Source organism: Microchirus variegatus, assembly GCF_963457635.1.
Source record: "Microchirus variegatus genome assembly, chromosome: 13".
Lineage (NCBI taxonomy): Eukaryota > Metazoa > Chordata > Actinopteri > Pleuronectiformes > Soleidae > Microchirus > Microchirus variegatus.
In genome coordinates this window covers 3,626,614-3,639,510 of record NC_139814.1, presented here as the reverse complement: position 1 = coordinate 3,639,510, position 12,897 = coordinate 3,626,614, and the positions used below count along the sequence as shown (strand labels likewise).

General features: G+C 40.0%; 1 protein-coding gene across 1 annotated transcript; it reads right to left on the bottom strand.

Annotated features, from left to right (window-relative positions):
- On the bottom strand, positions 1 to 5,177 carry LOC310935895 (mediator of RNA polymerase II transcription subunit 30; the record flags this gene model as incomplete). The annotated part of the gene is made up of 4 exons (XM_083899891.1): positions 1 to 113; positions 3,680 to 3,769; positions 3,966 to 4,124; positions 4,908 to 5,177. The coding sequence occupies 4 exons, from the start codon at positions 5,175 to 5,177 to the stop codon at positions 18 to 20; spliced, it is 615 nt and encodes a 204-aa protein (XP_083756017.1). The 3' UTR covers positions 1 to 17.
- Positions 5,178 to 12,897: the final 7,720 nt, after the last annotated feature.

Sequence of the window (12,897 nt, the reverse complement as noted above, 5' to 3'; positions counted from 1 at the left end):
TGATTTGATGATTTGAGTCATTTCCTGAGTGTCAGCATGGCGTTGACATCCCAAAGCAGGTTCCTCATCTGATCCATCAGAACCTTCATCTCCTGGTTCTTTTGACGTACCTTCTGCAGGTGAACCACAAAAACACAAACATCAATAATTAATTTGAAAAGTAAATTCATGTCTCACTGGCTTGGAAAAGATGAGTAACTAATTTTTTAGTTTAGAGCATTACTAATTTTGAACATTACAAAATTAGTAATGTTCCTTTGGAACAACTCCCTTATAACAATTTCAAAACAGCATCCCCAAAAGTAAAGAAATACACCAATTTTGAAAACATACCTAAGCTACAAACACCAGCACATGCCTCTTTGGTCAATCTCAACGCTGCCACCTAGAGGATTTTGCTGTTATATATTTTTCATTTATTTTATAAATAATGAGAAGGATTCATGGACCAGCCTTAATATTTCATACGAGACTGACGAGAGCTTCAGTGAGGAGAGATTTCAGCAACTGAAGGTTTTTGACCATAAAAACAAGATAATGTATGTAAGTAGACCTCCATAACTCGTGCAATAAACCACTATGTGAGCTTTAAACAATGTATTACCAATACATACAGTCAATGACAATCTGCTTTTTATGCTACGTGTAGAGCTACAATCAATCAATCGCCACCTACTTTCATAACCTGATTCATCACTTCAACAAATAAGGTAAAGAAAGACGACTCAGGTTTTTCTGAATATTAAACGTAGTATTAAAAAACTTAGTATTAATTAATTAATTAATTTTTAGTTGGGGGTTGAAACAAAGAAACTAATTGATAATTAAGATTAATTGATTATGAAAGTGAAGATAAATTGCAGCACAAAGGGTTGGACATGCCACTGCTCACCTTATTACATCTACTCCACATCATTTTCATAATCCATTTATCTATTACATGTTTGGTCCATAAAATGTCAGAAAATGGAAAATGTTGATCGGTGTTTCCCAAATCTTAAATGTCTGACTGTTTTGACCACAAACCAAAATTCATCGGTTTAAAGGATTTCTATGTTAAATGAAGCAAATCAAAATCAGAAAGCTTGTTTTAATTATAAAAAAAAACATCAAATTAATCGATTCGTTTAGTAATCAATTAACACTAGAACTACTGGAAATGATGTACTACCTACTAAATATACCTTGTGGTCATTTTGACTGTTCATAATTAATTTGCATATCATTTCAATAATGAAAGTACAAAGTGAAAATAAATAGATGTGTAATGTGAATACAGGTGATAGTATGTGGAAGCAAAATGTGAAGTGAGAAAATGTGTTAAGTGAAACCGAAATTGAATCCGCTCTTGAAATCACAGCTAAAATGTCAAATCCCCTATTATTTTATTTTCATTTATAACTCAATAGAAATGAATTCTTTCTTTAACCTTAAAACTGTGTCATTAATTAATGCATAAACACATGTATATCAAAGCATTTCCCTGCTTTCTCTCCTCATCTCTTGCCACTCAAGTTAGGCCTCGCACACTAGTGATGCGCGGGTCGGGTTTTTTTCCAACCCGCGGGTCCCGCATTTATTTAATCATTTGACCCGCACCATCCCGCATGCACAATCGCATCTGTTTTCACAACCCGCCCCCACCCCGCCCCGCTGCTATTAAATACACGTTAAATATGTCATTGAACAAGGCTTTTATTCTGTCTGACAAATGTGCTTGAACACAGCGGCACTGGAAACGACAAATTAAAATCTTAATAAAATATATATATATAGCCTACGTATACAAAATAAACAATAAATAATTAAATAAATCATAAAATAATATGATAATGACTTGCGTTGGAATTTTGTTACTTTTTAGGAAGCCGGTTACACTACTCTGAGACCCCCCACAATCATGTCGTGTCATGCTGGACGTACCCGTCTTGTGGCTCTCATGCTTGGATAGCGTATCACAAGAATTGCACTTCATGTAACCAATGCTGCTGTCGTGTACTGCACTAATTACCTCACAGAAATTGTCCCAAACATGAGATTTAGCAGCTTGTCCTTCTTTTCTTTTAACTTTGTATTCTCCCGACGGTAATCTTTCCCTCACTTCTTCCATCTTCCCCGCTTCTTTTGATACTGGTTTGTTGTGGCCGCTGCTTGGCGCTTTTGTGACGTCAGGTCGCAGGTGGATTTACCAGACATATTTAATCCTTCATGACCCGCCCCACCCGCCCCGCCAATAAAGTGAACATTTCTTGACCCGACCCAACCCGATCCGCGGGTAACCCGCGAGACCCGCGGGTTACGGGTCGGCCCGCGCATCACTATCGCACACCATGACGTGTCAGGCTTTTGCCCTCGTGTGGACAGAACACAGCTCAGTTGCGAGGCACATGATGAAGTTTATCCCTATTATTATTATTTTTTTTGATAAAGAACTGAAGCATTTATTGCAGCCAGGTTGAGGATATTATAAAACACTGCCACTGGCCATTTGCAAGTGGCTACTGAAGGGAAAGCAGTTTCAATTGTAAACAGTGTCTAGTTTAGCCTTTTCCCCACTTGTGATGGTCACAGCTGTGTGGACAGTGCTCAAAATGTTTTCTTTTGGTTTGCCCTGGTAGACAGTGAGTAGGGCTAGACGATATATCGTCATCGTATAGATATCGCGATATGAACATTCAAGATATTAATATCGAAAAAGCGACGATATAAACGATATTGATTCCCCCCCGCGCTCGCCCTGCATGTACAAGTCACAATAAACACCTTTTTTACGATTGCCCTTGAATGAACCACTACGGCCAGACAACCACAAACCTTTTTTCATGCTTGCTGTGGATCGACAGCTGAAGCAAACCAATGACAAACATAGGAGGGCGGGAGGGAGACGGAGACTGAGACACACTCTCACACACACGACATACAGTGGGAAAACCAAAAAAAGAGAAAAAAGTGACATGAGTGAGGAAGATAATGAGGCCGGTGGCGATTTTGTGCCAAAACATAAATCATTGATCATTTCGCCACAACCACGGACCTGTGGATCCATTTTATTACAACAAACTCCAAACTCAAGAGCCGCTGTCTGCAGACCTTCTTCCCCGGGCAGCATACAGGTGATAATATAGCGCAGGAGATGAGAGGTGTGTTAGCTGCTAACGGTTAGCACACTGGGACTTGAAGGAGGACCAACAGGTTTGCGTGATGACTGATCACATCAAACATTAAAGCGGAGCTGCAGTAAAATGTTAGATTTTTTATTTATTCTTTGGTGACTTTATGTTAATGTTGATGACTGGCAGTGAGTTCTCGTCAATAAAACTGCACTTTCCATGTGGAAAGTTTCTACAATCTTTTGTATTATGTTTTTATTTTTCTGAAAAATGCTTGGTTTTCACCAAACCTGTAGTCATATCGTATCGTATCGTTATCGAGATATCTGGCATGAATATCGAGATATGACATTTTGTCCATATCGTTCAGCCCTAACGGTGAGTGATGCCTTGTCACTTTTCAGCACCTGTGTGGTGAACAGCAGCATTTGCGTCTTTGCACAGGGGAAGCTCTCCTCTGATTTTACCTACTGTGCCAACCAGGCTCTTTTGACCAGAAAGTTTTCATACTAAGGAAAGGTCAGGGAAAAAAAACAAAAAAAACAGACAAATCTGGTCAGAAAACTCACCTCAAGTACTTGTTGCCTCTCCTGAACAACAGAAGAACTGCAGGACTCCACTCTGACAGAGACCAGCTCATCTCCGACATATGGCACAAGCTGGGGACAAAGATAAAATAGAAACAAGTTATAAATATGTACCGTTTTTCCTTTGTATGAATGATAGTGGTTAGAGTGGATAGTATAACAATGGATAAAATAAAAATAAAAATAATAAAATGAGAGGAAAGGTCTATTTTGATAGCTTTCCTCTATTTCATTATGTTACATAATAAAGTCAGTGCTTCATCCCGACCTCTGGTGGGCTCTCCTGCAGGTCAGAGGTCATCTCCACACAGCGTTCATACAGTAGCCGCAGCTTTCTGAAGAGCAGCGCGAGCTGTCGTAGGTGTTCCTGGAGCTTCCCAAAGCGGTCCTGGTACATGGCCTGGCTCTGAGTCACACCATTAGGAAGCTGCATACATCACACAGACACAGAGGACCTCTCATCAGTTACAGCACCATGTGGATTGTATTTTTTGTGCTCAGGTGGCAGCGTAATATGCAGATTACTCTTTGCCTGGAGAGATTTATAGATGAGTTGAATGCCAGTGAAACAGAGGACAGATGGACCCTGTACACTGGAAATACATCAACCATCTACTTCATGTGCATACACAGTTCAAGTTTCGATAGTTATTTACACACATTTGAATGAGTGAAGGCTTTATTTTGAACACATGAATATAATACATCAGGGCTGGGCAATTATCGGATTTATTTGTTTGGAAGATGTTAAAAAAATTAAAATCTATTTTATTTTCCTTTTTACTGCGGTCTCTCGGCTCAGCTAAAAAGGTGGATTAACCAGGGAAAATCTCAATATTTGACAGAGGATCACACTGCCGCTGTATTTCAGTCCAGAGTCGAAAGAAGCATAAGCTTATTTAATACTAGACACAGCAGCATCTGCAAAGCGGTGTGAGGAGGAATTTTGAGTTCTACTCATTAAATGAGACAGTGAGGAACAGATCTACGGACTAACCGGTTAGCATAAAAGGAGGTGTCACAGATTGGCAGCACAACAAGTAAGGAAACACATGTGACTTACAGTTAAGGCTGGGCAATATGGCTTATAACTGATATATGAATATGTTTCATTTTGTTAAAAAATACAATTTACAATTAACAATTTGCTCTTTATTTTATCACGGGTTACAACATAAAACATTAAAAAAGACATGGCAATGTCCCTTACTTGCGTGGCTCGTGTGATCTGGAAGATCTCCATGGTGCGAGTAACAATGTCCTGTACAGTTTCCTGTCCGATACGACAGAGGAAGACTGGGGAGATTTCTCTCAGAGCGCCTTGAGGTGGCAGAGGAAGTTGACCCTGAGCAGCAGCTGTGCTGGCGCTCAGGTGGGGCTGCTGCTGCTGCTGCTGCTGCTGCTGCTGCTGCTGCTGCTGCTGCTGCTGTTGAGGGGGCAACCCAGTCATCCCCGGCTTCTGGGATAAGGGCGCTGCCATCACGACACAAATCTGTGGGGGACAGGATGAAGGTGACACTTTGACATACTGTGAAGTATTTTTCACTTATGTGAAAGTATATAATTGTGAGTTTTATGTCATTACTGATAAGATTATAATAATAATGCATTATATTTAAGGCGCCTTTCAAGACACTCAAGGTCGCCGTACAAAAAAAAAAAAAAACAAAAAAAAAAAACAAAAAAAAAAAACAAGATTAAATTAGGGGTGGAAAACATTACACATTGCAATAAAATGCACTCACACCAAATTGATAGAACCAAATTTCTCCTACTGAGATATACTGTGTATTAATTTATTTTATACTACCACAAGGGGGAGTAAACTTTATCTTCCCAGTCAATTAAAGAATTCATGATTTATAATGACCTTATTAGTCATGTTTTTTCCATTTTAAAATGTATCATGTGACAGTCAGGTTCCCTTTCATTTTGCAAAGTAAAATGTTTTTGTTTTGGGAATCTAAATCATAAAGTCCTATTGCAACTATTGTAACAGATGATATCTTTACAATGATAATAACAGTGTGAACTGCAAACATTGTGTTCCAGATATTCAAGGCACTGTTCCTAAATGAAAGTGCAGGACAATTATAATCACTTTTTTTGGATATTCGTTTTCGAAAGAGATTTTTTCAACCAACAAATAGATGTTTTCTCATTTTGATAGCTGTAGTAGTTGCCAATGGCAGACAGCTACTTACTATAGGTGACGTTTTGTTGATATCTGCCATTATTGTGAAATAGTACGAGATTAAATATTTGAAAAAATTCACCAAAAATCAACAAATAGACATTTTGTCATTAATGCCAATTATGGCAAATATCAACAAATCTTCACCTGTAGTAAGTAGCTGTCTACCATTGGTAACTACTGCAGCAATCAGAATGAGAAAATGTCTATATCTATTTGTTGATTGAGAAAATGTCTTTCGAAAACGAATATCAAACCTCCTGCTAACTTATGCACGCTTCAGAAATGCTAAATGTCTGAGTGATTAATTGTCTCAACAAGAAGCTGAGGCTGCAAAACAACTGCAGTGAAGTAAATACGTATCCTGGAAGTACAGTGACAACAAGGCCACGAACATTTTCAAAAACGCGAATGTAATTTTCAATTGAACGTATTTACTGTACATTCATCCACTGTTAACAGTTGTCACTTCGAATCTATTTAAACTTCAAAACGATATTATACGTCAGGCGTGAAATGTTAACCGAGCATGTTAACGAAAAAGCAAGGCTAAATCTTTCATTTGTGTCGCAGTTAACTTGAGAAAAGAAAGGCGGCGCGTTTGAATGACTGAGAGACAGAAGCTAACCCGTGTAGCTAACCGGGCTAGGCTAACACAATAGTAGCAGGCTTGCTAACACGCTGGTTAACTAGAGATGCGTGCAGAAAAACCGCTCACCTATTTCAACAAAGTGATTCGCCTGGTTGCTGTGTGAATATCACTGACTCGCTCCGACAGTTGACAAAATACGGGTCGCTCTTTAAGACTTTAAATGAGACATGATGAGTCCCGCTGTCCATTCATTTGTGTCCCACACGCCTTAGCGCCTCAACACTTGCTTTCATTACGCCACTTCCTGGCAGTGACAAACACGAGTCCCACCACCAGATGGCGGTAGTAAATGTAAACAGCACGGACCATGGTAAAAGTCACATGGCCACAAGGGGAACCCTGTTATCGATGAATCCCGTTCCACAAGCGTGGAACTACATAATGTTTAGTTCATAAAAAAGAACAAGTCACGCTCATCCACCAAGAAAATGTTATTCGCCACATTCCCAGGCTATTCTTCTAGCGACGTTGTTTTTTACTGAACTAGTCCCTTCACGGCGTAATACGATCTTGGGCAAAAGTAGTGCCACGGTTTGTCACGTGATCGTTCTACACCAATTGGGTGGCTGTATTTTGTCAACAGAACTGAAACATGGCGGCCGCCGTGGTTACCGATGTCGGAAAAAAACTGGATTCTAAACAGTGCTGTATGCTTGTTTTATGTCATTTTTGTCATAAGTATTTAATACCTCACTACGTCCATATGTATTTGCGTTGTACAGGCAGTATTTGTGAGAGGTTTTAGTAAAACCTCTCACAAATACTGATAGTAAAACCGTTTTACTTTTACTGTTAACAAGCACTATCCCGTTGTCAGTTTGCTGATGCTAGTCCTATTTTGTGTTTAACTTGAGCGTCTCTCATTATGCCATCGAGATGAATTCATCTTAAACCACCTTCCTGAGACATGAGGGACACTGAACGGAGAAGCACCTGAGATGAGAAACATCTGTTGCTGCCCCGTCAGATATCCACCTGGCTGCCGTTAGCTGCCATGCTAACTCCCTTCACGGAGAGTAGAGTTGACCATCAACATTGACCAGCAGAGTTTATCAGCGACAACATTCTGGACTACTATGTTCGCATTGCTAGGTTTATTGACTGAGCTTGTGGATTATTCCATTAGACCAGGGGTCTGCAACCTGTGGCTCTTCAGCCACTCTGCAGTGGCTCCTTGTAGCTTTAGAGATCAAGGCGACAAATAAAAGTGTTTTAATATCTTGTGCAACATCCAATGTCGACGTAAAATGCAATATTCAGTACATGTTTGGATGTTTCCTGTCCATCTTTGGATCCACATACCGTTTTTCTTGAACACGAACAACATACAATCCAAATATTTGCTTCATTTATTTCAAAGTGGGTTCATTTTAATTTCTTTAATTTGCTACAAACAATGAAACAATGGAAGAACCAGGTCTATGGAGTCTAGAGGTTGGATATAAACTGAACATGTTGTAGTTCTTAAATGTCATCAATGAAAGAGACTATTACTAGTGTATATAGTTTGTCTGTATAAAAGCCCTTTATATGTGTTATTATCTTCATCTGTGGGTTTTTTTGCGGCTCCAAATTAATTTTTGGGTGGAGAGACGACAAAAATCGCTCTTTTCATCCTAAAGGTTGCAGACCCCTGCATTAGACTGAGGTCTTTTTTGTCTGTCTATCTGTTGTTGTTATTGTTCATTGAGTTGTACCCTTTACACGTTAAATGCACTCTGAAAATAAACATGACTTGATTGCATACATAGCTGCGTCCAAGAAGATTAACTTGTTATGTTAAGTAATTTAGATCAATAAAAGGCATTCATTTTACATATACCAATGACTATTGATTAATTTACTATTGATATTTACTCAGTCATCTTTCTCCGTTTCCTTTTTATTTGCACACTTTGAGCAGAGTCCTGCAGAGAAACATGAACATCTGCCTTTCTCACAGGCAGCCTCTTGGCAGCTGCAGTTGCTAGTATGTATGTCAATTAAATTATGTGATCAGTCAGCTGCTGAAAAAATGAGGCTAGGTACAAGGCTTTCTGTATGGCATCATTGGCCTTGCCAGAATTAAGCATTCCCCCTACTACTGATGCTCCCCATAAGCACTGCAAAATGGCAACCTACCAGGCTGCAATAATGAGGTCTCAAAGCAAAAATAAATGCTCTATCACCTGCTGGATATGGTTGGCACATAGAGGATGGGAACTTACACGTCACCTGGATGACAAGAGATCCAGCCCCTGTCAGTGTTATGAATGTTACACAGTGCAGCTGCAAAGAGATGTTCATGTTTCTCTGCAGGACTCTGTTGCACTGATATATGTCTTTGCTCAAATTGTGCACATAAAAAGAAACAGAGGAAGAAAAAGATGACTGCTCTGACACTGACAGTGAGGAATAAGAGCAAACTCTGTTTTCTATGTCATACAGTTTTAGAGCATAGGTCTTCACTAGATTTTTAGACCGATCTGACTTAAGGAACGCGTGTACCAAGTTTTGTGCATGTACTTTAAAGCTGATGTTCTGGACAACCTCTTTTGTGAGGCGGAGCAGTTATGTGCCCCTCCCACTTCCAATTTTCCTCGCTTTTTCTCCGTCAGTTTTGGGGCATGGGAAAGGCCTCAAAAATGCAATTCATTTGGCGGAAGAATAATAATAACTAGGACCGCTTGTGGTCATGAAAGGGCCCTCACCCCCCCGCAAAAACCGCAAATAATTCAAAATGAACCATTAAATATCAACTGACTCATCATATTTGATGACCTTGAGAAATATCATGTAGTTCTGTTCACTTAAAAGCGGACCTAGACTGGAAGTTCCAATTTTTTGGTGTGTATCTGCCCAGTCCCGGCGGCATGGGCGGGCATTGGGGGGCCGTGCCCGCCCACAGAGTCAGCCGTGCCCCCCCTGGGCTTTTTATACAGTCCATGGCTGGGAGCTTTTTATTTTATTTGGGTTTTGTTTTTTACATCGGAGTGGCCAGCTCTCTATTATTTCTATCTTGGTTTATCGATCATACAATTCAACCAATCCAACCAACGAACGAAGGCAACATGCTGGCCAATCACAGGTGGTGTGGGCGGGTCACCGATGAGATGGTACGCTGTTAGCACTTGACGTTTATGGTCGCTAGTTACTAGCAGCGCCATTCACTTCTACTGGAAACCGAAGCACTGAAGTAAAGAGTAACACTGGCGTAAACATTCATCAGGGGGTGCCACAAGTCTTCGTTTCGCTCGCAGCATTCGCTGTCCACCAGTTAGCTCCGTAAGCTCCTTGTGTCATTTAGCGCGCCTACAGTGGAACTGGAGCGGTCTGTTTATTAAAGGAAAACAGCAGCGCTACAAATAACGAGCGTACCTGTGTAACTGCGTATGTGTGCCTCTGTTTTTAAAGTTTAGCGTTACTTTAGAGACACATTTTAACAATCGGGAGCACGTAAACATGACGTCACACGCATCTTTTTCCGGTCAGTTGCCATGGAAACGTGTCATGCGGCGTATAGTGCCCAGCGCCCCAAAATATTTTTTTAGATTTTTTTGTTATCATGTAATATTCGTGAAACATTTAGGTAACCAGTAGGGCTGCAACAATGAATAAATCTTTAGAGAGGTTTTTTTTTTTACAATTAATACAAACTTTGTGATATGTCTTCTTAAATGTGAATATTGTCTGGTTTCTCTGCTCCATTTGCCAAAAAAACTCCTTAAAACTAGGTTCCAGGTGAGCCTAGTTTGAGTGAGTGTAACTCGCCTGCATGATGCAGGTGAGTTACACTCACACTCACTCACAAACTTTAGGTTACGTGTAGGCAGAAGGGTAACACTGCTTTGTGCTGCTCCTTGTGCTCCCCAGCTGCTTTAGCTACTTCTTCCAGTATGAATGTTTACTTCAGTGTTCAGGTTGACATCCGTGCTTCTTTTTCCAGTAGTGAAGCTGCTGTATGGTGCTATCTTCTTGAATACATGCTTTATTTGATAAATGTACACAGCACGACACATTTTTTTTTTGTAGATTTTGTGATGAACTGCCCCTTTTTAGTAAGAGCAAAATTATTTCTCCACACTGTAGGAGTGGTCACAGAGCCATATTGTTCACCCTGAAGCAAATAAATAAATAAAATAGGCTATAAAAAATAGGTTGAAAAAGTTTGCCCCCCTGAAAAAATGTAATGCCCCCCCTTAAATGTTTTTCTGCAGCCGGGTCTGTATCTGCCCCATATCCTCGTTTATGAAGCCCTGAAGGTTCAAACAGTTCAGCCACTGCTGAGATCTCTGAAAAAAAAAACAAGGAGATCCTCCTGCTCATCCAGTTGCGTACATTGAACCACAGAAGAAGAATAACGTCCGTTGTGGAGGTGTTTCACGAGCGACAGTGTCTTCTGACTCTGGGTCTGACTCCGGGTCAAAGTCATGAAAGGGACTGCGGCGGGGAGTCGTGACATTTTAAACATTGTTAAAACAATGTTTTGATAATGAGTAGCAGTGCATCCACCGTTCCAGAGGGGGGAGCTGCGCTTCTGAGAGCTGGTGTGTTAATTATGTCACTTCCGGGTATTGGCCAATCACAAGACAGTTGGGGAGGCTCTACGCTGGCTGGCCAATCACAACACAGTCTGTCTTCTGGGTGTGAGAGTTCAGTCTGAAACACCGCGGCTGAGGACAGTGTCAGTAAGGAGAGATTTCTATTGGCTCGTTTACAGCAACTAGGAGGTTTTTGACCATAAAAACAAGTTCATGTATGTAAGTAGACCTCCATAACTAACATATATGTGCAACAGGACCACTCTATGTGACCTTTAAATATATATATATATATATAAAAAAGGAATTTAAAGGTAAACTTTGTTGGACCACTGAGGCCACGCCTTTTGAGGTAGAGAAAATTATTGAACAACTTTTAATCATTAACCTGTCTGGAACACATGTACTAAGTTTGGCGGGGCTAACTCAAACATGCTAGGAGTTCCTTCAAATGTAAAGACTAGTCATTTTTTGTTTTTCCAAAATGGCTGGCTTCTGGGTGGGCGGAGCTAATGGAAGTACATTAGAAATTTGTTTGGAATCATAAGAGCAACAACTGCACAACTATGTGCGACTTAGACAAACAACATTTTTTGCATTTTAGCATTTAAAAAATTCCCAAAAAATTCCTCAAGAAAATTTGGGCTAAGCTTAACACACTCACCAAATTTCATCCCGATCGGACTAGTTTTGTCTGACCATAACCTGACTTCTGGGGGCGCTGTTGAGCCCTATGTCCACTGTCTAATTGTTTGCCTACCCCACGTCCATGCCACATTTCATGGGTTTTTATTCACGTTAACCCCCTCAAAAATTAGAGCAAATTTGGAGAAAATAAATGTAAAAGTGCACATTTAAGGTCAACTTTGTTGGACCACTGAGGCCATGCCTTTTGAGGTAGAGAAAATTCCTGAACAACTTTTAATCATTAACTTTTCTAGAACACATGTACTAAGTTTGGCGGGCCGGGGCTAGCTTAAACGTGCTAGGACTAGTTCCTTTAGTCATTTTAGTTTTTCCAAAATGGCTGACTTCTGGGTGGGCGGCGCTAATGGAAAAAGACTTTTGTCTGATCCTAACCCGACTTCTGGGGAAGCTGTAGATCCCTGGGGTTAGGCAGTTAGGGACCTATGCCACTATCGCATTTTTCACCAACCAGACCTCCATGCCAAATTTCAAGAGTCAACATTGAGCCCAACGTGGGAGAAAAAAAAAAAAACTCAATAGGAACGATAGGTTCCCATTGCGCATTGAGCATTTCAAATCTTTCTTTTTTTAATGATTTGATTGCAGCTTTTATGAAAAAAGAAATTTAGAGAAATGGTGTGGTGTGGCAAGAAAACTGGATCTCCCCTGTTATTAATTTGAATGAGGCATTTGTTCACATTTCACCTGTAATATACAGTACATAGTGCATATAAACATCAGCAGTGGTCGAGGAACAAGGACAGCAATGCAACACTGGAATGAAATGTCATTCCATGCCATATGATGAAAACATATTTGTGCATTTGATATAAGCAGTATACAGAACAGAGCCATATATGTATGCAGCTTTATGCATGTCAATGTGTCTTTGTGAGCCAGATGAAAAATGTAGCACTGTATTTGCTGCAGCATTAAAAATGTATGATGGGAGTAATAAATCCACAGCAAATGTCTTACAAAGATTTAATGTACATTTATTTTTAACACGTGGACCATATAAAGATTTTATACTGAATAAATGATATTCATTAAGCCAAAACAAAAAAGGAAAATAAAAGGATGAATTTACATCAAGTTTTAGCTACATCTGAAATACAAATATGCAAAATTTGCATCACTGGGAAAA